The sequence below is a fragment of the Phaenicophaeus curvirostris genome, chromosome 10 (genome assembly GCF_032191515.1).
Source record: "Phaenicophaeus curvirostris isolate KB17595 chromosome 10, BPBGC_Pcur_1.0, whole genome shotgun sequence".
Lineage (NCBI taxonomy): Eukaryota > Metazoa > Chordata > Aves > Cuculiformes > Cuculidae > Phaenicophaeus > Phaenicophaeus curvirostris.
The window spans coordinates 26,351,687-26,374,377 of NC_091401.1; the positions used below are offsets into that span (position 1 = coordinate 26,351,687).

General features: G+C 52.4%; 1 protein-coding gene and 1 long non-coding RNA gene across 2 annotated transcripts; both read left to right on the forward strand.

The window, feature by feature from the left end:
* Positions 1 to 5,278: 5,278 nt before the first annotated feature.
* Positions 5,279 to 7,398, forward strand: LOC138724915 (uncharacterized). The gene is made up of 3 exons (XR_011338127.1): positions 5,279 to 5,371; positions 6,606 to 6,750; positions 7,007 to 7,398. It is a non-coding gene; the product is annotated as an uncharacterized lncRNA (long non-coding RNA).
* A 1,520-nt stretch (positions 7,399 to 8,918) lies between these two features.
* TF (transferrin) lies at positions 8,919 to 21,907 on the forward strand. The gene is made up of 17 exons (XM_069865226.1): positions 8,919 to 9,078; positions 10,116 to 10,279; positions 10,556 to 10,664; positions 12,461 to 12,652; positions 13,304 to 13,439; positions 14,308 to 14,363; positions 14,733 to 14,902; positions 15,290 to 15,476; positions 16,143 to 16,297; positions 17,416 to 17,509; positions 17,958 to 17,993; positions 18,853 to 19,011; positions 19,284 to 19,428; positions 19,677 to 19,741; positions 20,230 to 20,414; positions 21,116 to 21,302; positions 21,733 to 21,907. Exons 1-17 carry the CDS (start codon positions 9,036 to 9,038, stop codon positions 21,768 to 21,770), a joined length of 2,121 nt encoding a protein of 706 aa, XP_069721327.1. The 5' UTR covers positions 8,919 to 9,035; the 3' UTR covers positions 21,771 to 21,907.
* Positions 21,908 to 22,691: the final 784 nt, after the last annotated feature.

The following is a 22,691-nucleotide window of genomic DNA, read 5'->3' on the forward strand; positions in this document are numbered from 1 at the left end:
GTTCAGAGGGACAGGTTCGGGTTCAGAGTCTATGTGTGAGGAGAGCTGCGATTTATCGGACACACGATAGGGTCGGAGGACTGAGAGCTGTGGTCGCAAAAGGCAGAGCTGAGTGCTCCTGGTAGACCTGTGGGGCAGGAGGAGAAGAGAAGATTAAGGTGGATGCAGGAGTCCTGGGGACGGTCTTCAGCAGAGGTCTTCAAGAGAAGAAAAGGTTCTGGGGAGACCTTAGAGCAGCTTCCAGCACTGAAAGAGGCTCCAGGAAAGCTGGAGAGGGGCTCTTCATGAGAGAGGGCAGGGAGAGGATGAGAGGAATGGTTTTGAGCTGAAAGAGGGGAGATGGAGATGAGATCTTGGTGAGAAATGTTTTGCTGTGAGGGTGGGGAGGCCCTGGTCCAGGCTGCCCAGAGCAGGGGTGGCTGCCCCATCCCTGGAGGGGTTCAAGGCCAGGTTGGATGGGGCTTGGAGCCCCTGATCCAGTGGGAGGTGTCCCTTCCAACCCAAACCATTTCATGATTCCATGATTCTATGACCTGGGTGTTTTGCCAAGTCCCATTGGTGGACTCGCCTGCATCCGGCTTTGCAGGGGCTCACCTGGTTGCACTTCTGAAGACTGATGCTGGGGGTTCAGGGAAAGGAATGGGGTCCACCATGGCTGCACGGGAAGGTGCATCCCCCCACGGAACATGCAACAGTTGCATTACTGGTTCAAATCCCAGTTCTTCACCGATGTTAAAATACCCCCTCCTCCAAAAAACCTGGCCGAGGCTGTGGCAGCGGGGCTGGGGTAGGTGTGTTTGCTGAGCAAGCAGCTGCTGTTTGCAGAGAGGGGATTCATTAGGCTATAGTTTGGTTGAACTTTGTTCCAGGGATCATGTATTACAGCTTGTGCCCCTCTCACCTCTGCTGCCTTCACTTTGAATCCCTTTCTTCTGGATATGGCCATATTCAGAGACCTTCAGGCTATTGTCCTGTTGGTGCAGGATGCATACCCTCCCAGATGTTCCTCAGCTAGTGTGGGAGCATTAGTTCCCTTGGACCAGACCAGCATCAGGAGACAGGGCATAATGTGTTTCTCCATCTTGACATTAGTTAATCTTGCAGATCATCATCTTATGGATCCTCCCCGCTTTCCCTTTCACCATCAAAATCTCTGAGTAAGAGACGCATGAACGTGAGTCTGACAGTTGTGAACTGGGTAAGGGTTGAGTTAAAGGAAAAACAAAAGTGGGATAGTTCCTCAAACTGGGAATCCATTTTGCCTCGTGCTACATCTCAAAAAGCAGCCCCAGGTCAAGCTGTCTGAGCAGAAAGAGCTGCCACCCCTGGAGAGGAGGGGCTGCGTCTTCTGCCCGAGACGCTGGAGTTTGCTTCTTGGGGCAGCCACGAATGTAGGAAAGTGAGTTTAAAAGGCTCAGCACCCCGCTGCAAACCTTCAGGAAATGATTATGTCTGAGGTTTGAGTGGGGACACTGCTCCCTGGCTTGTCCCTTCAAGCCAAGCCCCTGCTATCGGTGCGTGGGCTGGGAGGGCAGCCGGCCACATCCCTGAGCTCTCCATCAAGGTGCCCCAGCGGGGGAGAAGGTCTCTGCCACAGGAGTCTGGCCACAGGACATCCTCTGCCTTTCCCTCCTCTAACTTTCTGCCCCACCTCTTTTATTTTTAAGCGGTCACCTGTGACCAGAAGGGATTGCACCGTGGCTGCTGGTTAAGTGAGCAACCTGTACTTTGGTGTGTGGGAGTGCGGCGGGTTCAGCCCTGCACTGCTCCAGGTGCTTACATCTCACCTTAAAATCAGGACAGGTTGACTTGCAAGCAGTTGATCCCTTAATTCAGCTTTGATTGCTGGGAACGATTTCCACTAGCCAACAGGCAAGTGGGTGCCCTGTCCAAGCCACCGTCTGTGTCCTCCACAGCCACGAGATCCTTGGTGCTCCCTCTGCTCCAGTGGGGCAATTGGCCTCTGGAGGGGTCCAACCTCTGGGATGAGGGAGGCAGCCCAGATTTAACTGAACAAGAGCAAGATGGTCCCTTCCTTCGGCTTCTCCAACTCATTAACACAGAGCCTGCAAGTGTTACTAATAGAAGTATTAGGCTAATGAGTAAATGCTAATTGCTCTTCTGGTGTAAAAGGCTCCCCTGAGGAGCTATTTGCTGCTGTGCTCTTCAGATCTGTGTGAGCATCCCTTGTGGTAGACAAGAAAGATTGGTAATTTCAGCTTCCCTGGAGCCCGCTGGCGTTGCACAAGTCTCATGTCCTTGACTAAAGGCCAGCCTGGTCTTTTCATGGGGATTTCCCACCTTAAGAGGAATGTGTGAGAGGAACAAATATCTTATTTGTAATAGGATCTCCACAAAGCCTTTCCTGCTGTTTGTGCATGTTATTTCTCCATGGCATGTTTATAGAAGATGGTGTTGATATCAGCTCGGGGCTGTGGGACTCCTCTGAGCGCCAGCGCTTGACAGGAACATTTGGCTCAACGGGAAAATCTTTACTGCTGTGTAAAAAACCCAGTTGCCCAGGAGAAAATGGGCTGGAAGGAGACTGAAATGTGGGCTCACTGCCCTACAAGAGAGTTGATGTCTTGTTTTCCATTCCCTGATCTAACCAGCTTTGTGTTGTTTTCTCCTACGTGCCAGGGTACTGCAAGGGGTGACTGCACCGAGAAGGATGGAGAGCCCGGTGTGATGGTGTGACCAGGAGGGCAGGAGACTCAAACATCACCATCCCCATGCAAGGTGAGCAGGATGCACCCTGAGGTAGCAGGCTCCTCAGAAAGAGGCCCTAGAGCAGCATCCAGCACTGAAAGGGGCTCCAGGAAAGCTGGGGAGGGGCTCTGGATCAGGGAGCTACAGGATGAGGGGAACAGTTTTCAGCTGAAAAAGGGGAGATGGAGATGAGATCCTAGGGAGAAATGTTTTGCTGTGAGGATGGGGAGGCCCTGGCCCAGGTTGCCCAGAGCAGGGGTGGCTGCCCCATCCCTGGAGGGGTTAAAGGCCAGGTTGGATGGGGCTTGGAGCCCCTGATCCAGTGGGAGGTGTCCCTGCCCATGGCAGGGGTGGGACTGGATGGGCTTTGAGGTCTCTTCCAACCTAAGCCATTCCATGATTCTGTGAGTTATTTTAATTTTCCCGCTGTGCTTGGAGGGTTGAACACAAAGCCGTTTCTCTCTCCTGTCTGTAACACAACCCATCACTACCCCTACCGAGCACCCCGTTCCCCCACCTTGTGCAACCTTCAGCAAAGCATCTGAAGCAAGAAATTTTCCCAGTTCCTTCCCTATTCTTTGCAACAGTTTTCAGGAGCTGTTGGGTCTGTCGCTCTTCAGCTGGGCTTTGCCATCGCTCTCCCCAGGCTGAGGCACCCACAGCAGCTGAACGTGTGGGGGATGCTGTGTCCGGCTGTCCATCCCTCCCAGAGCTCCCTCCTGAGGACCCATCCCAGCCAGACACACGCTCGGAAGCCCCCACAGCTCTGCCTTGGATTTTTGCTCCTTTATCCCCATAGCTGGAAGCGCTGAGAGGATTAAAATGCCAAAGGGGGTTGGCATTTTCAAGGTGGAAACTAATGTCAACTCAACAGCCAGGTACCAGCAGTTTGGTCCTGCTGGGAGGGTTGAAGCCTCAGGAGGGGTTTCAAATCTGCTAAGCTTGGCCTTTTGCTCCCCATCTCTGCTCCTCCCAGAGCTCTGAGCAGTCCCAAGCCTTTTATTATTTCCTACATTGCAAAACAGTCGTTACTGGAAGGGACGAGGTGTTTTGAGAGCCAGGGTCCAGTGGTGCCTTCAGGGCTGTGCCAGCCCCAGGCGACCAGGGAGTGGGGAGGATGGGAGGAGCAGTTTGGATTTCATCTTCATGAGAACATCTTGACCAGTGACCAGGAAATAAATTCCTCTGCCACTTGGGAGGGAGAAGGGGAATTGAAAGTTCAAACCTGCTCGTGGGCTCCTCGGACAGCCCTGGGCAGGGGAAGCCTTTCAATCATGGTATGGTGGTGGTACCCAGCACTGGTGGGGAAGAGATGCCCTCCCAGCTCCTGGTTCCATAATTCAGTCATCGGTGTCGTACTTAGCTATGGAACCCTAAAGGGTGAGACGTTTGCATGGCTCGCCACTGTTCAACTGCCAGATCTTTGCTTGAAAAGCTCAAGAGCAGAAGGAAAATTAATTTAACTAGAGTTCAAAAGGTCTCAAATAAAGCCTAAGCCTTGCTGTTATTCTGAAGCTTTATTTCCATTAATTCCCTTTAATGCTGCTTTAAAATTATGAAGTGGAAGGGAACGCTCGCCAATATATTTTTTGTGTGTGTGGTTTCAAAACAACTTTTATTAATCAGGAAGGGAAGGTATTGGCTGTGAGAATGTGTAAAGGCGAAGGTGGCTTCAACCAGGACACGGGTAACAGCTTGTAGCTGTGGTGACAGTTTAAAAATTAGCTATTGTGAGGCTCCACGTACAGACAGGGGCTTGGTATTAATGATTACCATGAATTAACAACCTGGAAAGGGGTTGAGCAGCAAGTGGTAGAGTTCAGCTTGACCCACTGGTGAGCTGACCCTTTTCCCGTTCATTGAATGTCCAAATCTCCGTTCTGGCCGAAGTGGCTGCCCAGCTCCTGAACACAATGCTTGGGTGCAGCGGGGGGTGGCCGTGCCAGCCTGTGGGCTACCAAGGATGATAGAATCATAGAAAGATTGGAAGGGACCTCAAAGCCCATCCAGTGCCACCCCTGCCATGGGCAGGGACACCTCCCACTGGATCAGGGGCTCCAAGCCCCATCCAACCTGGCCTTGAACCCCTCCAGGGATGGGGCAGCAACCTGGGCCAGGGCTTCCTCACCCTCATAGCAAAACATTTCTCCTTAAGATCACCTCCCACTGGACCAGGCTGCTCAAAACCTTGTTCTTTCTCCTCTGGGATGGTCTGGCATCTGCTTGTGTTTCCATGCCTCCACGGACACTGCCTGGCAAGTCCCCCGGAGATGGACACAAGCACTTTGTGGCCAGAAGAGTTGTGCAAGTCCCTGGTGTGTGCTTGGTGTGGGACGTGGGGGTCCTGTGGGAAAGGAGCCCAGGGCGCCGTGGCCAGGCAGGGCAGCTGGCACTGCCTTTCCCGACTATCAGTATTTACTGGTTCGTTCCCACAGATCTTTGGAAGTGGGAAGTGAACGTTATCGAGCTCCAGCCGCTCTATCTGCGAGCGTGTCTTCAGCAGCATTGATTGACCAGCCGTGATTTTCTCCCTTCCCTTCCAAAAGCGCCTTAAGACCATCACAGCTCCCGGGGCTGCTGGTAATCCTGTTAACCTTTGGGTTAATTAAGCAAACTGGAATCCTTCATTAGGAGGAATGGTGCTAATTGCCTATCAGAGAGGGTGAGTTGAAACCATTGCTGGTGACCTGCTTGAGAGAGGAGGGCAAGAAAAGCCTTTCCTCAGCGATGCTGGGCCAGTTGGTGTTTGCTGGAGACGGGAAAAAGGCTCAGCCTGCTGGTACCCGGCTGGTGAGGTGACATTAGTTTCCAACTTAAAACTGTAACCCCGTGATGACAAAGCACGGTGAGCAGCTCCAGACAAGAGGCTTCGCTTTGCAGCTGGGCTCAGCGCTCCGAGCAGGGAAGAGCTGCTCCAAATTAACAGAGAGCTCTTTCTTTGCTGCATGCGGGTTAGGAGTTAAGCAATACTTAGAAGCAATGCTTAGAAGCAAATATTGGCTCAAACAACATCAGCTCCCCCCTCTCCAGTGGTCAGTTCAGCTCGTCCCAGGTAGAAAACAGCGTATTGCAACACAGCGAGGACCTAACACCGAGTTATTTCTCCTAACCAGCAGGGAAACTGTGGCGTTTCCTGAAAAACAAACTAACCAGGATGACTCTGGAGTTCGAGCACAGCCTCCAAATTGACCTCTAGGTCCAAACAGGGACTGAAAGTGTGTTTCTGGAAAGGCTGCCACAGCTCTCCAGGTATCTGTCAGGCCTTGGGAGCCATGGGGAATGCCAAGCTGGTCCCAGTCTGCCCTTGGCCACGGAGAGGCTTGCAGAGCTGGTGCTCCCACAGCGCAGCCTGCAGCTCCTGCAAGCTCCTTGCCGACCTCAGCTCCAAGGGACCAGTGACTCCTTGTTCCAGGAGAGACCCAGAACAGGGCAGGAGGGCTGGGAGTTCCCCCAGGTGCTTACAATGACCAGGTAAGCCAGTCCTGCAGAAGCCCCCTGACTTCTCCCTGCCTTTTCTGGGTACCTGAACATCAAACCACAGAATGATTTGGGTTGGAAAGGACCTTTATAGATCACATAGTCCCCACCCCTGCCATGGGCAGGGACACCTCCCACTGGATCAGGGGCTCCAAGCCCCATCCAGCCTGGCCTTGAACCCCTCCAGGGATGGGGCAGCCACCCCTGCTCTGGGCAGCCTGGGCCAGTGCCTCCTCACCCTCACAGAAAAATATTTCTGCTTTATATGTAGTCTAAATCTCTTCTCTTTCTGTTTAAAATCATTGCCCCTTGTCCTGTCGCTGCAAGCCCTGGTCAAAGGTTTCTCTCCATCTCCTGTAAGCCCCTTCTATATTTTGAAAGGCCACAGGATGGTCTTCTTGGAGCCTTCTCTTCTCCAGGCTGAACAACCCCAACTCCCTCAGCCTCTCTCCGTAGCAGAGCTGCTCCAGCTCTGACCATCTTTGTAGCCTCCTACTGGACTCTCTCCAACAGCTCCATGTCCTCCCTGTGCTGAGGACTCCAGAACTGGACCCAGGGCTCCAGGTGGGTCTTGCCTTCACCTGCTCTGATGTTACATGTGGGGCCAAGCCAAGAGCTTGAGCCCATCTGTCACAGTTGACCATGCTGACGTTCTTGTCATCCAGCCTTCTCCAACCCTCAAACTAGAAATTCCAATTTCTTGAGGGAAGCAAGCCAGCTCCTACAGATAAGCCCAAAGTCCCGGTGAGTGTGTATTGCTTGCTGCCCCATCCCACCTCAAGGTTTGATTAATTCAATTTTATTTCCTTCTAATTTTCAGTGCTTTTTCCCCTTCATATCTCAAGGTGGGCTGGGTCTTCATCACACAGCCAGCCTGGTGACCCCTGCGAAGAGCAGCATTAGCTCCAACAGCCTCCACTGCTGGATCGCAGCACCTCTACGGAAACAACCATCCAAAGGGCTGGGAGAGATGTCTGTGTTGCTGTGGTGCCTTGATCGCAGCTTTCCCTCTCTCCAGTTCATGTTTTCCCCACATGCACGCACCACCAGGACTCGACTCCAGGCTCCTTTCAGCTGTGTTGGCTCCAGGGTGAGTTTTGCCGTGGGGAGCAGCCAGCACGGTGATAAAGCCAAGCCCTCGCCCAGACAGTGGTGCCAGCTCTAACTTTATCCCAGCCCCAATTACTACAAATGTCCTTCCCCTAGGACACAGCCACAAACCACAGCGTGGTTTGCAGTAATAAAGGAGGTGGAGAAATAAGTGCTGTTATTTTGCCTTCAATTTGACATTGTGTGGGGCTGAGCCCTGTTCTTTTCTTGGATTTCGGATGTGTTTGTGCTTTGTGGTGGGTCAGAGAGCGCGTTAATTTTTTATTTCTTCATCATTTGTGTAATTTTTAGCAGCATCCCCTTTCTGGAAACAGAACAGCTGGGATCCGTAGTGTTGCAATACAACGAACTTGGGATGTGTAACAACAATTCAGCTTGTTTCATGCTCTGTGGCAGCCTGGAGCAGCAGATCGTGGCCACAGGAGAGGCAAAGTTGCTGAAGAAGGGTTGCCACAAGAAGAGGTGCAGACCAGGAGGTGAATGGAAATCCATCGTGGAGAAAGGTAGGATTTAGCAGCAAGAAAAGGAGGTATAGAAGGTGCTCTCCATGTGGCCATTGACTTTCCAGATGATGGTGGCTGGAAATCATAGAATAGAATCATGGAATCATTAAAGTTAGAAAAGATCTTTCACCTCAGCCAGTCCAACCATCAACCCAACCCCTCCATGCCTGCTGAACCATGGCCCAAAGTGCCATCTCTACATGCTTTTTGAACCCCTCCAGGGATGGAGACTCCACCCCTGCCCTGGGCAGCCTGTGCCAGGGCTTCATCACTCTTCCCATAAAGAAATTTTTCCTGATATCCAGTCTAAAACTTCCCTGGTGCAACCTGAGGCCATTTCCTCTCATCCTATCACTTGCTACTTGGGAGCAGAGCCCAGCACCCACCTCACCACATCCTCCCTTCTGGGAGCTGCAGGCAGCGATGAGGTCTCCCCTCAGCCTCCTTTTCTCCAGGCTAAACAGCCCCAGGTCCCTCAGCTGCCTCTCAGAACCCTTGGGCTCCAGCCCCTTCCCCAGCTCCGTTCCCTTCTCTGGACGTGCATTTCTTCCCAGCTTGATCCCAAGCACTTAACAAAGATGCACCGCGATGTCTCCTTCTGGCCGCAAGGCACTTATTAAGCGTCTTGGTCAGTGCTATTGACTTTCTTGGCCTGGGTGAGAAGCTGTGCTAGATCATGCGTAAGGAACATTTGCTGCCTTTCCACCCTCTGGCCATCGCCAAGCGAGCGCGGAGGGTGCTGCGAGCCAAAGGGCACCAGGCATGGAGCTGCGGTTACTGGAAACCAGGCAAAACTCAGCGCTGGATCCAGCAGGGACTTTGTGAGATTAAGCTGTGCGAGGCAGGGGGTGGCTGGCACAAAGCAGAGAGCCCCTCCTGCAGCGTTACAGCCCGCAGAGGAATTCAAATGTCACAACTCGGGGAATTTTCCATCTGAAGCCCCTTGGAAAATGAAAAGCGCCTTGCCCTGCGCTGACTCCTGCCCGCAGAGGGGTTCAGTGCCAAAGTGAAAGGCTTCCTAAAAATGGGCTGATCCAGGGAGGGGGGCGATTTAGGAGCTATTGAGAAACAAGGAAGGACAAACAGTGTTAGGTCATTGCTTCTGCAAACAAAGCCAAGGCTGTTCCTCTATAAAAAGGGAAGAAAGCGGTTCCCGAGCCATCACAGACTTGGAGGGGACGGTCTGTGACCAAGGCTGCTGCACCCCCTCCTCGGCACCCGACTCCCTGCTGCAGCATGAAACTCCTACTCTCTACTGTGCTGACCTTCGGGGTAGTGGGTAAGTGCCTGCTGAGAGCAGCTCTGGGGCAAAAGAAGAGTCCAAACCTCCCAGGACCGCAGGCGTCCCCCTTGGCCGAGGCTGGTTTGGAGCTGCTGCACGTGCCAGAGCCAGGAGGCTGTCGAGTAAGAGCCAGGACGTAAAAGAAAAGGAGCACCTGTGGTCACCTGCTTTGGTAGCTGTGGATTTCCATCAACAAGGGCAGCGTTTGGAGCAGTGATGCCAGCAGCTTTTGCCTCGAGCCAGGGGGAGAGCGGCAGCTCCCCACAGCAAGGGGCTGAGCACCCAGCTGGCAAGGAGGAGGGATGCTCAGCACCCTTCTCCAGGCAAAGGACAGCTTGAGAGAGGCTCCTGCCGCTGCGGGGCGAGGGGAAAACCTCCTCCAGGCAGCTGCTGTGCCAGGAGAGGAGCAGGGGATCAACTTGGGGGGGTGTGTGTGTGGTGAAACTAGAGCAAGACCTGCCTGCCAAGCCTGTATGCATCTCGGGTTAATCCTGAAGGCAGGGAGAATAATATAGAGATTAAATAAGTAAAAGACTGCCTGCTCCCCGCTTTGCTCCTGTCCTGCCGCTGCCACTGCACTTGGCGCCGGCTCCTGCGGGGCTGATGCCTAAATTGTGCTGCTGCACAGCTAGATCTGCTTGAAGCGCTTCTTTCTCTCCTCTCTCTGTGGTCCCAGTTTCAGCAGGTAGGAGGTTGCTGTCGTCTGCACCTGAGCAGGAGACCGCTGCCTGGAAAGGGAGAGAAGGGTCTCCTTCCTGGAGGAGGCAGCGGGCTCCGTGATGCTGTGCAGGACACACATCACCCACAGACAGGAACAATCCTCCCAGGTGTTCCCAAAGATGCACACCACATCAAGAAAGAAATGACCTTCCTGCATGACTTAGGAGATGTGCGAGGGAGATCCTACACCTGCCCATCGCCCGAGGCCGTGACTGCAGGGAACCAGAGATCTAGTCACAGAGATGTTGTTTTTCTCCAATTGATGCCTTTCCACCTGCCTCTCTGAGTCTATTTGTTTCTGCTTCTCTCAACAGCTCTGTGTTTTGCTGCTCCCCAGAAGGCAAACGTCAGATGGTGCACAATATCCTCACCAGAAGAGAACAAATGCAACAGCCTAAGGGACCACATGCAACAAGAGAGCGTTTCCTTGAGTTGCCTGCAGAAAACATCATATCTTGACTGCATAAAAGCCATTGCGGTGAGTGGGCAGCAAATATCTGTGCTGGGCACTGAGGATGCTGCCCAGAGGAGTCGTGGATCCCCATCCCTGGAGGGGTTCAAGGCCAGGCTGGATGGGGCTCGGAGCCCCTGATCCCGTGGGAGGTGTCCCTGCCCATGGCAGGGGTGGGACTGGATGGGCTTTGAGGTCCCTTCCAACCCAACCCATTCCCTGATTGTGTGATGTTTCAGCAGCCTGTTATACCTCATGCATCCCTGCTCTTTGTTGATTGACTAAAACCTTTTTGTTGTTTAGAACAATGAAGCAGATGCCATTAGCTTGGACGGTGGCCACGTTTTCGAGGCAGGCCTTGCCCCCTACGCTTTGAAGCCCATTGCTGCCGAGGTCTACAAACACAGTGAAGGTACATATCCATGCAAGATTTTTAAGCCAAGGGGTGGGAACAAACCACAAGGTGCTGCCTGGAGGAGAGGGACCTGGGGGTGTTGGTTGACAGCGACTGAACATGAGCCAGCAGAGGCCCAGGTGGCCAAGAAGGCCAATGGCATCTTGGCTTGGATCAGAAACGGCGTGACCAGCAGGTCCAGGGAGGTTCTTCTCCCTCTGTACTCGGCACTGGTGAGAATGCTCCTCAAATCCTGTGTTCAGTTCTGGGCCCCTCACCACAAGAAGGATGTTGAGGCTCTGGAGCGAGTCCAGAGAAGAGCAACAAAGCTGGTGAGGGGGCTGGAGAACAGGCCTTATGAGGAACGGCTGAGAGAGCTGGGGGCGTTTAGCCTGGAGAAGAGGAGGCTGAGGGGAGACCTCATTGCTCTCTCCAACTCCCTGAGAGGAGGTTGTGGAGAGGAGGGAGCTGGGCTCTTCTCCCAAGGGACAGGGGACAGGACGAGAGGGAATGGCCTCAAGCTCCGCCAGGGGAGGTTTAGGCTGGACATTAGGAAAAAATTCTTCACAGAAAGGGTGATTGGTCCCTGTCTGAGGCTGCCCAGGGAGGGGGTTGAGTCCCCTTCCCTGGAGGGGTTTAAGAGACGGGTGGACGAGGTGCTGAGGGACATGGGTTAGTGTTTGATGGGAATGGTTGGACTCGATGATCCGGTGGGTCTCTTCCAACCTGGTTATTCTGTGATTCTATGATTCTATGAAAAGCCGAGCTTTCCCCACAGAGCTCCTATGCTGTTTCTGCTGGGGGTTTGAGATCTTGCCGACGGCTTCCAGATCCCAGAGGAGAAAGGATGGGGGGCAGTCACATCAAAATGTGGATCTTAGACTAGACATAAGGAAGAATTACTTGATTATGAGGGTGGTGAGACACTGGAATAGGTTGCTCAGGGAAGCTGTGGCTGCCCCATCCCTGGAGTGGTTCAAGGCCAGCTTGGATGGGGCTTGGAGCCCCCTGATCCAGTGGGAGGTGTCCCTGCCCATGGATGATCATAGATGATCTTTAAGGTCCCTTCCAACCCAAACTATTCTATGATTCCATGATCTTCACTCACGACCATAGATGCACTGAAACGGGAAGGGAGCAAAGCCAGCCCCCATTTCTAACCACGTTGAAAGTCACTGATCCTGTGATGATGCAGTTGCCGTGGAAGGAGAGCACTGTGAGCAGAAATCAGGGTCCTCCTGAAGCATGGCATCAAAATTGTGCTGGTCCCAGAGGTCTTCTTTCAGTGCCCACTGAGCTAGATAGCGCAGATAACCTGTGTATCTTCCTGAACAGTCATCAAGACAAAGACTGAAGAGGCAACAGCATTGCCATTAGATGGAAGGCTGTGGTCTCTACCACCTCTAAAGCTCAGTCATTTTATTCACGCATAGTGTGTCACGGACTAGGTGTAATTTTAAAGACTGTATGTGGTATTTCAGTCTCTTCAGTGTACGCTTCAGTGGGAAACGGCATTTGAGAAGAGGTTTGCCAAGAAGCCTTGTTGAAGCATCCTTACAACACTACGGGCACGTCTAACACCTGCCCAGTAGCAAAGCATTTTGCGTGTGATAATATTTTCAGGTCACTTCCCATCACACTTTGCTTCGTTGGCAGTGGAGCTTACCCCTAAGAAAATGAGTGTTCAAGCAAAGTCACTAATTATTTGGAAGCCTAGCGCATTGTTCTCTGAAACTGGGGGTTTGGCAGGCTTTGAAATGTTCCCAAGTCCTGCTTTTTTTTCATTGCTTTCCTGCTTATTTCTTGCTCTTCAGGCTCCACAACCAGCTACTACGCTGTGGCCGTCGTGAAGAAAGGGACGGGCTTCACAATAGATACCTTGCAGGGCAAGACCTCCTGCCATACAGGCATGGGCAGGTCTGCCGGCTGGAACATCCCGATCGGGACACTCCTCCACCGGGAAGACATCAAGTGGGATGGCAAAGAGTCAGCCTCCATCGAACAAGGTGAGGAGGGAAGAGCGAGAAAAAGGGGCTGATGCTCAGCTGGGGGTGGTGGTACCAGCGATCCTGCTCAACTTTCTGCAGAGGTGGCTCGCAGAGCAGTTGAGTCACTGACGTTCCTGATGCCACAAGAAGGATGTTGAGGCTCTGGAGCGAGTCCAGAGAAGAGCAACGAAGCTGGTGAGGGGGCTGGAGAACAGGCCTGATGAGGAACGGCTGAGAGAGCTGGGGGTGTTCAGCCTGGAGAAGAGGAGGCTGAGGGGAGACCTCATTGCGCCCTACAACTCCCTGAAAGGAGGTTGTGGAGAGGAGGGAGCTGGGCTCTTCTCCCAAGGGACAGGGGCAGGACGAGAGGGAATGGCCTCAAGCTCCACCAGGGGAGGTTTAGGCTGGACATTAGGAAAAAATTCTTCACAGAAAGGGTCATTGGTCCCTGGCAGAGGCTGCCCAGGGAGGGGGTTGAGTCCCCTTCCCTGGAGGGGTTTAAGGGACGGGTGGACGAGGTGCTGAGGGACATGGGTTAGTGATTGATGGGAATGGTTGGACTCGATGATCCGGTGGGTCTCTTCCAACCTGGTGATTCTGTGATTCTGTGATCTCCTCCCTTCCAAAAAGTGAATTTTAGACTAACTTTTGCTTATTTCTCATCCATAGCGGTGGCCAATTTTTTCTCTGCCAGCTGCGTGCCAGGTGCCACAAGTGAACCAAAACTGTGCCGTCAGTGCAAAGGGGACTCAAAAACCAAATGCTCCCGCACGGGGCCTTATTCTGGATATTCTGGAGCTTTCCAGTGAGTATTAACTATCTTTCCTTCAGTTTAGCCTTGACATATGCGAGTTTTCATTGCAGCAGGGAGGGCTGCACTGTAATCCTGAGGGCACTGAATTCATAGAACCACTGGGAGAGCTGGTGATTAAAGATGCAGTTAGACATAACCAGCAGGCACGGAGCGGGAGGTGAGAGAGGCAGCAGGGATCCATGGGCCAAGGCTCTGCAGCGGGACCGCGACAGGCTGGATCCATGGGCCAAGGCTCTGCAGGGGGACCGCGACAGGCTGGATCCATGGGCCAAGGTTCTGCAGGGGGACCGGGACAGGCTGGATCCATGGGCCAAGGCTCTGCAGGGGGACCGGGACAGGCTGGATCCATGGGCCAAGGTTCTGCAGGGGGACCGGGACAGGCTGGATCCATGGGCCAAGGCTCTGCAGGGGGACCGGGACAGGCTGGATCCATGGGCCAAGGCCAATTGTACGAAGTTGCACATGACTGAGTACTGGATCCTGCACTTGGGTCACAACAGCCCTGTGCAGCTCCAAAAGCAGGTTCAAAAAGCTGTAGAGGTGGCACTCTGGGACACGGTTCAGCAGGCACGGGGCGTTGGGCTGATGGTTGGGCTGGATGAGCTGAAAGGGCTTCTCCAATCTTCATGATTCCAGGATTCTCTTTGCAGTTTTGCACAGACTCAAGGTCACACCCCATTCGTGTTGTGCCAAGTCTAACGGGGCTTCTCTACAATTACATTTTCTTCCCTGCCAGCGTAGCTTTGTCCGGGGGAAGATGCCTGCTCTGCAGTTGCAGTTTGTGACATTTGCTGTGACAGGAGACAGGGACCTGCCACGTCTGGGTTTTTAACATCTCTTCTGTTCCTCCCACCTGCAGGTGTCTGAAGGACGGAAAAGGAGACGTGGCTTTCGTGAAACACACAACCGTTCTAGGTAGGACTGCAAGATCGCTTGTTTCTCTCCATGTTTGTTAATCTATTTGTATCTGCATCCTTTCTTACATGCCTGGATGTCTAGTCTAGGTGCTACTGCCACATAAATCCTCTTAGTTAGGTAGGACAGAGGCAGAGATGGTCTTTCTTCCACTGGCACGGGTGTTCTCCTCCCTGAGCTGCCTTTGTATGACCCCACAACCATTGCAAAGGGGGAGCACACAAGCTGTCTTCTGAAAAGAATTCTCTGAGCTTCTGCAGAGATAAATTAATTACAAAGCTGCCCCAGAGAGGCTTTTTTTTTTTTTTTTCTCTCTTTTTTTTGTCTGTTTTCACTGTGATGCAATTCATGGTTCCTCCCTTCTGCCAGAAAATGCTCCAGATGAGAAGGACGATTACGAGCTGCTGTGTCTGGATGGCACCCGTGCACCCGTGGACAAGTACAAAGCCTGTCACTGGGCCAGGGTGCCTGCTCATGCTGTTATGGCTCGAGATGATAACAAGATCGAAGACATCTTGACCTTCCTCGCAAGAGCACAGGTATGGCCAAGCCCTCCTTTCCTTCCCCAAGTATCCCCTCTTCTTTCCTCTGGCTTTGCTTGCTCTCTGCAGCTTCCCAAGAGCTTCGTTTCAGTGCTGGCCTCTTCTCCCAAGGGACAGGGGACAGGATGAGAGGGAATGGCCTCAAGCTCCACCAGGGGAGGTTCAGGCTGAACATTAGGAAAAAAATTTTCACAGAAAAGGTCATTGGACACTGGCAGAGGCTGCCCAGGGAGAGGGTTGAGTCCCCTTCCCTGGAGGGGTTTAAGGGACAGGTGGACGAGGCGCTGAGGGACATGGGTTAGTGATTGATGGGAATGGTTGGACTCGATGATCCGGTGGGTCTCTTCCAACCTGGTGATTCTATGATTTTTTCCTTCGTGGCAGGAAAAATTTGGTGATGGCACAACTGGCAGCTTCCACCTCTTTGGGCCACCTGGCAAGAAGGACGCAACCTTCAAAGACTTGCTTTTCAAAGACTCTGCTATACGCCTGAAGCGCATCCCCGCGCTGATGGATACCCAGCTCTACCTGGGCTTTGAGTATTACAGCGCCATCCAGAGCATTCAGAAAGGTAGGTGGGACAAGGAATAAGACTGATTCCAAGGTCAAAATAACATCATCGTTGCACCAACAAAGGTGGAAAAGTCGACATATGCTACCCCTTGGCCCTTCACTGTGATAGCCACAACAAAAATTGCTGCATTGTCAAAGCTGCAGCTTAGAAAAGTCATTTCTGGGACATTAGAGGAAGGAACATCCTGAGACACCAAGTCCTGTATGGGCACCTGGAAGGAAGCAGTGTCCTTTATTTCCATCTAGACTCAACAAGCCTTTACTGATATCCTAGCTGGTGTTTTGAGAGTCAAACTTCCTACAAATGACCTCTAAAACCCACATAAAAGAATCATCCTTGTACTCACACCAGCCCAAGACTTATTAAAGGGTTTACTGCCTCCATTGTCACTGGAGGTGTCCAAGGCCAGGTTGGATGGGGCTTGGAGCCCCTGATCCCATGGGAGGTGTCCCTGCCTATGGCAGGGGTGGCACTGGATGGGCTTTGAGGTCCCTTCCAACCCAAACCATTCTATGATTCTAAACAAAACCATCTTGCCCTGGGCAGCAGGAGGTTGGTGTGTACAGATGGTTTCATGGCTGAGTCCCGTGAGGTGCCATGTGTAGCCTTACACTTCGACAGGGCTCTAGGCTTATCTTCTTTTTCTCGCTGGTGGTTTTCCAGATCAGTTGAACTCCAACCGCAGAGAAAACAAGACGCGGTGGTGTGCAGTAGGCAAGAAAGAGAAGACCAAGTGTGACTTCTGGAGTGTGGTGAGCAACGGCGAGGTGGAGTGCACCGTGGCAGAAAGCAACGATGACTGCATTATTAAGATCATGGTACGGCTTTGTTCCCCCACTTCTTCTCTGGGTGAACCTCTGTGATGAAGAGCAGCGTTGCTTCTTTCAGCCTGGGAATTGATGGGGCGGGGAGGATAGATTTGAAAATGTTGGGAGGTTTGCAAAAAATAGCAGTGGGCAGAAAACAACCTCATCCCAGGGAAAAGGCCAGATTAACATATCCTCTGCTGCGAGAACAGGCTGAGGGAGTTGGGGCTGTTCAGCCTGGAGAAGAGAAGGCTGTGGAGAGACCTCAGAGCAGCTTCCAGCACTGAAAGGGGCTCCAGGAGAGCTGGGGAGGGGCTTTTTACAAGGGCATGGAGTGAGAGGACAGGGGGAAATGGATTTAAATTGGAAGGGGGAAGATTCAGATTAGACATTATGAAGAAATTCTTCACAATGAGGGTGGGGAGTCCCTGTCCTGGGTTGCACAGAGCAGGGGTGGCTGCCCCATCCCTGGAGGGGCTCAAGGCCAGGTTGGATGGGGCTTGGAGCCCCTGATCCAGTGGGAGGTGTCCCTGCCCATGGCAGGGGTGGGACTGGGTGGGCTTTGAGGTTCCTTCCAACCCAAACCATTCCATGATTCTATGATATTTTTTAAAAATTATGGGACAGTGTTCTTTTTTGAGGTTTATCAAATAAAAAGCAGTTTTCTGGTGTGAAGTAACTTTTTATTATTTGGAAAAGGAAGGTAAAAAGCAGAGAAAAATAGTTGCCTGCATAGAAGAGGAATGATTCCATAGCATAGACTGGTGGGAGCTCAGGGGGCTGAGTCAATACCATGAAGAGAGCACAAATTGCAAACTGGAAAGGTGAGACAAGGAAGTCTGGTAGAGAAGCAGGGAAGCAAGCTAGGGAAGACGGACGACTGCACCTGCAAGAGTCTGGGGAGGGGAGCTGCTGCTGGAGGTGGTCACAAGCGCATGGGAGCAGCCACTTCAGAACTCCCTCTCTTTGTATCCATGAGACCTCAGCTGTCCGTGTGCTCAGGGATGGCCTCTCAGGTCCCCTGAGCCTCCAGCTTTCCTCCCCTACAGCCAGGGCAATCTGATTTCTGGAAAGCACTGGTCTGGGGACGCCCACAGCATCATTTCATCGTTGCATCTTTTTGATTGCAGAAAGGTGAAGCAGACGCTATCAGCTTAGACGGAGGTTTTGTCTACACTGCTGGTGTGTGCGGCTTGGTGCCCGTGATGGGAGAAAACTATGAGGGTAAGCACAGCCTGGGCTGCCCCTCGGGGTCTGGGCGGTGAGGAGCACCTGGTGCAGAAGCACTGGCTTCACTCTGAAACCTGGAAAGCAGCCACAGAGCTGCATCCTTCAGAAACCCCCTGTCACCACTGCACGCCTTGTCTTTCCACGCAGGTGGGGCAGCCCTGGGAGAGTGGGCATTGACAGCCAGGCACGCAACGACCTCCAGCTCCCATCTTCTTTGTTTTCATCACGATGTCCCTGTCCTTTAGCACTGGTCTTGGGTAAAACTAGTTGGTTTAGCTCAGAGGAGCAGATGGAGATCGTGCTCTGTTCTCTGAAGGCACAAGGTGTTACCTGAAACAGTCACTTCTAGCATTAAGTTTCTCCAGAAATTAGTGAGCTTGATCCACTTTTTTTTTTTATTTGCCCTAACTTCAGTCTAATCTCTTCTTTTCCCTCCTTTCAGATGAGAGTCAATGCAGCAAAGCAGAAGCTGAACCAGGTAATTACCACCAAGAGAGGGGCAGAATATAGAATCACAGAATCACCAGGTTGGAAAAGACCCATCGGATCATTGATTCCAACCATTCCCATCAATCACTAACCCGTGTCCCTCAGTGCCTCGTCCACCCGTCCCTTAAACCCCTCCAGGGAAGGGGACTCAACCCCCTCCCTGGGCAGCCTCTGACAGTGCCCAGTGACCCTTTCTGTGAAAAATTTTTTCCTAATGTCCAGCCTGACCCTCCCCTGGCGGAGCTTGAGGCCATAATAGCCTGATGGACGTTTTCCCACAAAGAGCCACTGTGTCCAGCGTAGATATGAAAAATCTGGGAGACAAATTTAGTGTTCAGAGAGAAAGTCTGGGTCTGCAAGCAGGAACTGGGACAAGGCACGTGGCGGTGGCAGAGATTTGTGCTTAGTCCTGCTAGAAAACCATAGCAGTGCTGGGGCTGCGATCAGGGAAAGAAGAGCTGGGCTGTGACATCAAGAGATTGTTCTTCATAGAAATGGAATGAGGGAAAGGAGGGAAACATTTTGTCCCTTGCTGAAGAGGGGATAAGATATCAGGAGGGGATAAGAAACCATCATGTGTGGGTTGCTATAGCCTTCTCACACACCCGAGCATCAGAGTTTGGGGAAGGGAACGTCAGGGATGATAATTTTCTAGCAGCGTGGTGGGAGCAGATGCATCTCATCTGCAAATTATTCTGTCACTGCCTGGCAAATCATTTATAAGTGCGAAGTATTTCTGTTTCACTCTGAATAGATGCCCTCTCTCAGGTGGAATTAATGCTCTCCTAAGGAAGTGTGGTGGGATCCTCCAATCAGTCCTTAGTTCTCCTCTGTTTTTATCTTTCAAGCATCCTACTTTGCTGTGGCTGTCGTGAAGAAATCTGATAGTAGTATCACCTGGAACAATCTGCAGGGCAAGAAGTCATGCCACACCGCTGTTGGGAGAACTGCTGGCTGGAACATCCCCATGGGCTTGATTCACAACAAGACGGGGAACTGCAACTTCGGTGAGCTGAGTTTTGCATCCACTTCTTTGAGCTGGGAATCCCCTTGCAAAAATGTTTTTCCATCCTTTGCCTGATTTTCAAAGTCTCTTGAGCCTCAAAGATGGGGAATGGAGAAGACTCTTGTCCACTCCACTCTCATGAGACCTCACCTGGAGGTCTCTGGACGGGCTCCTTCTCATTGTGTGTTTCCAGCTCCCAGGGACCACAAATACAAACGTGCAATCATATTTTTAAAAGAAAATAATTGGAGTTTTTCCTGTTCTTGCCTGCAGATGAATACTTCAGTGAGGGCTGCGCTCCCGGGTCTCCTCCAAACTCTCGCCTCTGCAAGCTCTGCCAGGGCTCAGGGAGGATCCCACCGGAGATCTGCGTTGCCAACAGCCATGAGAAATACTACGGCTACACTGGAGCTTTCAGGTACGTGCTGGGAACGCTGGGGCTGCTCTCTGGGGCTGCTCACAGAGGCTACAGGGGGGTCACATATACAGCCTCGTGTTGATAACCTGCAAAATGATGTCCCTGCCCGTGGCAGGGGGTTGGAACTGGATGATCTTCAAGGTCCCTTCCAACCCAAACCATTCTGTGATTCCATGATTCTATAAAATCTGTGGGAAAGGGCCAGGATTCAAGCCCCTGCATCACTTGCCTCTCTTTGTACTTTGCAGGTGTATGGTCGAGCGGGGCAATGTGGCCTTTATTAAGCACACAACTGTCGAGGAAAACACCGGTGGTATGTGGTTATTTTGCTGCTCAGGGCCTGGCAGGGCTGCCTTCCCTTGCCTGCATTATTTTTGTTCTCAGTGCAGGAGGTAATAGTGAGCTTTACTGCTCATCCTGCCAGTCTCCTTCCTCCTGCAGAAGAAGCAGAATTGAAGCATCAGCTCCTGCAGAGCCAATTCCTTTAACAGCCTTTAGTTCCAGCTGCACAACTATTCTGGTGGTCCTTGAACCACGGGCTCCTGCCCCGGCACCAGTCATTTGAGGGGAAAAAAAAAAATTGCAAGGAAGGAGATGTAACTGAATTTCCCAGCCTGCTCTGAGAGTCCAACTCATCCTCTCAACTCTTGCTGAGCTTTACTTCCAGCCTCCTTTGCACTCACCAAGCCTCCAAGTGCCAGCGCGCATGCAGACAGAGACAAATCCCTTGCTTAGGTGTGGTGAGGGTGACGTTCTTCTGCTACAAAGATCTCTGAATCTCCAAACCAATTTTCTTTAAAGGCAAAAATAAAGAAGAATGGGCCAAAGATCTGAAAATGGACCAGTTTGAGTTGCTGTGCCCTGATGGGCGTCGGGCAAATGTCATGGCTTACAGGGACTGCTACCTGGCTAAAGTTCCTACCCACGCCGTGGTCACGCGTCCCGAGAAAGCCAAAAAAATCCAGGAGCTGTTGGAGAGACAAGAGGTGAGTGGGACTGACAGAAGAAGAAATATTCTGGGGTGGTTTTGATGCAGCACGTATGAATTTTTAAAGCAAGGATGCTCAGAGTTTTGCAGAGTCAATGCAACAACTAAGATTTTAACTTACCAATACGGGGTGACAGCCTTGTCCCTCAGCCTCCCGCTTCCTCTATCCCTTCCAAATTTCCCTGTCTCCTCTGCCACCTTAGAATCATAGAACAGTTTGGGTTGGAAGGGGCTTCAAAACCCATCCAGTCCCACCCCGTGCCATGGGCAGGGACACCTCCCACTGGATCAGGGGCTCCAAGCCCCATCCAACCTGGCCTTTAACCCCTCCAGGGATGGGGCAGCCACCCCTGCTCTGGGCAGCCTGGGCCAGGGTCTCCTCACACTCACAGCAAAACATTTCTCCCTAGGATCTCATCTCCATCTCCCCTCTTGCAGCTCAAAACCGTTCCCCTTGTCTTGTCCAGAGCCCCTCCTCAGCTTTCCTGGAGCCCCTTTCAGTGCTGGAAGCTTCTTTAAGGTCTCCCCAGAGTCTTCTCCTCTCCAGGCTGCACAACCCCAAGTCTCTCAACCTGTCCTTGATCAGGTTACCCATAGATGATGGTGACGAGGCAGCACTAAGAGCTAGGCTTGTACCAGCCAACTCTTACCAGCTTTCTACGTTTCATTTACATTCACCTCTTTCTGCCTTTCTTTCAGAAACTGTTTGGATCAAATGGAATTGAGTCAGACAGGTTCAAGATGTTTGAGTCTCAAACCAAGGACCTTCTCTTTAAAGACTCAACCAAGTGTCTGGTCAAGCTCCGCGATGGAATAACATACAAGGAATTCCTCGGAGATCAATACTACGCTTCCGTTTCTAGCCTCAACACCTGCAATCCATCAGGTAACTGTAGCGTCCCCAGTAAGAAGTCCCTGAGTCACAGTTCTCAGCCTTGAGGGCAGTTTCTTCTGGAGCTGTCATTTAATTTCTTAAAGCAAAATGAAGATAGCTCAGGGAGATGCCAGTATACTTTTCTCAAAGTTCCTTGGATGAACTGAAAGCTATCTCAGCATCTCCTGCTGTGGCATCAATGTGAACAGAAGATTTTTACTCACTTTTCGCAAATGTGCACTTGAAGAAACGATAACACGAACCCCCCACCCCCCGGGTCAGTGTGTGCTCGGTGCTCTCTGGGGTAACACATGTTGTTTGGGGCACACAACAAATTTGCCCTGCGAGGAGGCTGTTGGCAGGGCTGGGAGTGCAGAGCGCTGGTGGGACGGGAGCGTTTAAAGGCAGGAGCTGAGCTTCTCCCTGTCCTTTCCCTCTCCAGGTCTCCTCCAGGTGTGCACTTTCCTTGAAGAGAAGTAGTGAAGGGGGAACGAAGCCGCAGGGGGCTGTCTGCCTTCCCGCTTTCTCTGCCCTTCCTCATCCCTCTGAACGCGGCTCTTGGAAACTTTACCGTTCTCTGCTGCCAGCACAGCAAGAAATAAAATCTCAAATCTAAAGGGGCGTCCTGAGATTTTTCCCAGTGGTCCTTCATCTCATTCCTTCCTCAGCGTCTCTGCCTCTAGGCCAGAGCCAGCTGCCACCCCGGGCTGCGGCTGCCCCGTAGAGAAACCCGGAGGCTCAACAAGAGCCAGGAGGGGCCCAGGAGGCCAAAAAGGCCACGGCGCCCTGGCTGGGATCAGCCCTGGGGTGGCCAGAAGGAGCAGGGAAGGGATTGTGCCCCTGGGCTTGGTGCTGGTGAGGCCGCACCTCGAATCCTGGGTTCAGTTTGGGCCCCTCACTCCAAGGAGGACATTGAGGGGCTGGAGCATGTACGGAGAAGGGAACAGAGCTGGGGAAGGGGCTGGAGAACAAGGTTCTGAGAGGTGGCTGAGGGCCCTGGGGCTGTTTAGCCTGGAGAAGAGGAGGCTGAGGGGAGACCTCATCGCTGTGTGCAGCTCCTGAAAGGAGGTTGTGGTGAGGTGGGTGCTGGGCTCTGCTCCCAGGTGATGGGCACCAGGACAAGAGGAAACGGCCTCAAGTTGCTGCAGGGCAGGTTTACGTTGGATATGGGGATCTGTATATTTCATGGAAAGGGTGATTGGTCCCTGGCAGAGGCTGCCCAGGGAGGGGGTTGAGTCCCCTTCCCTGGAGGGGTTTAAGGGACGGGTGGACGAGGTGCTGAGGGTCATGGGTTAGTGATTGATGGGAATGGTTGGACTCGATGATCCGGTGGGTCTCTTCCAACCTGGTGATTCTGTGATCCTATATCGCGTGGCTGCGGAGACCCCCCCACCCCCAGGA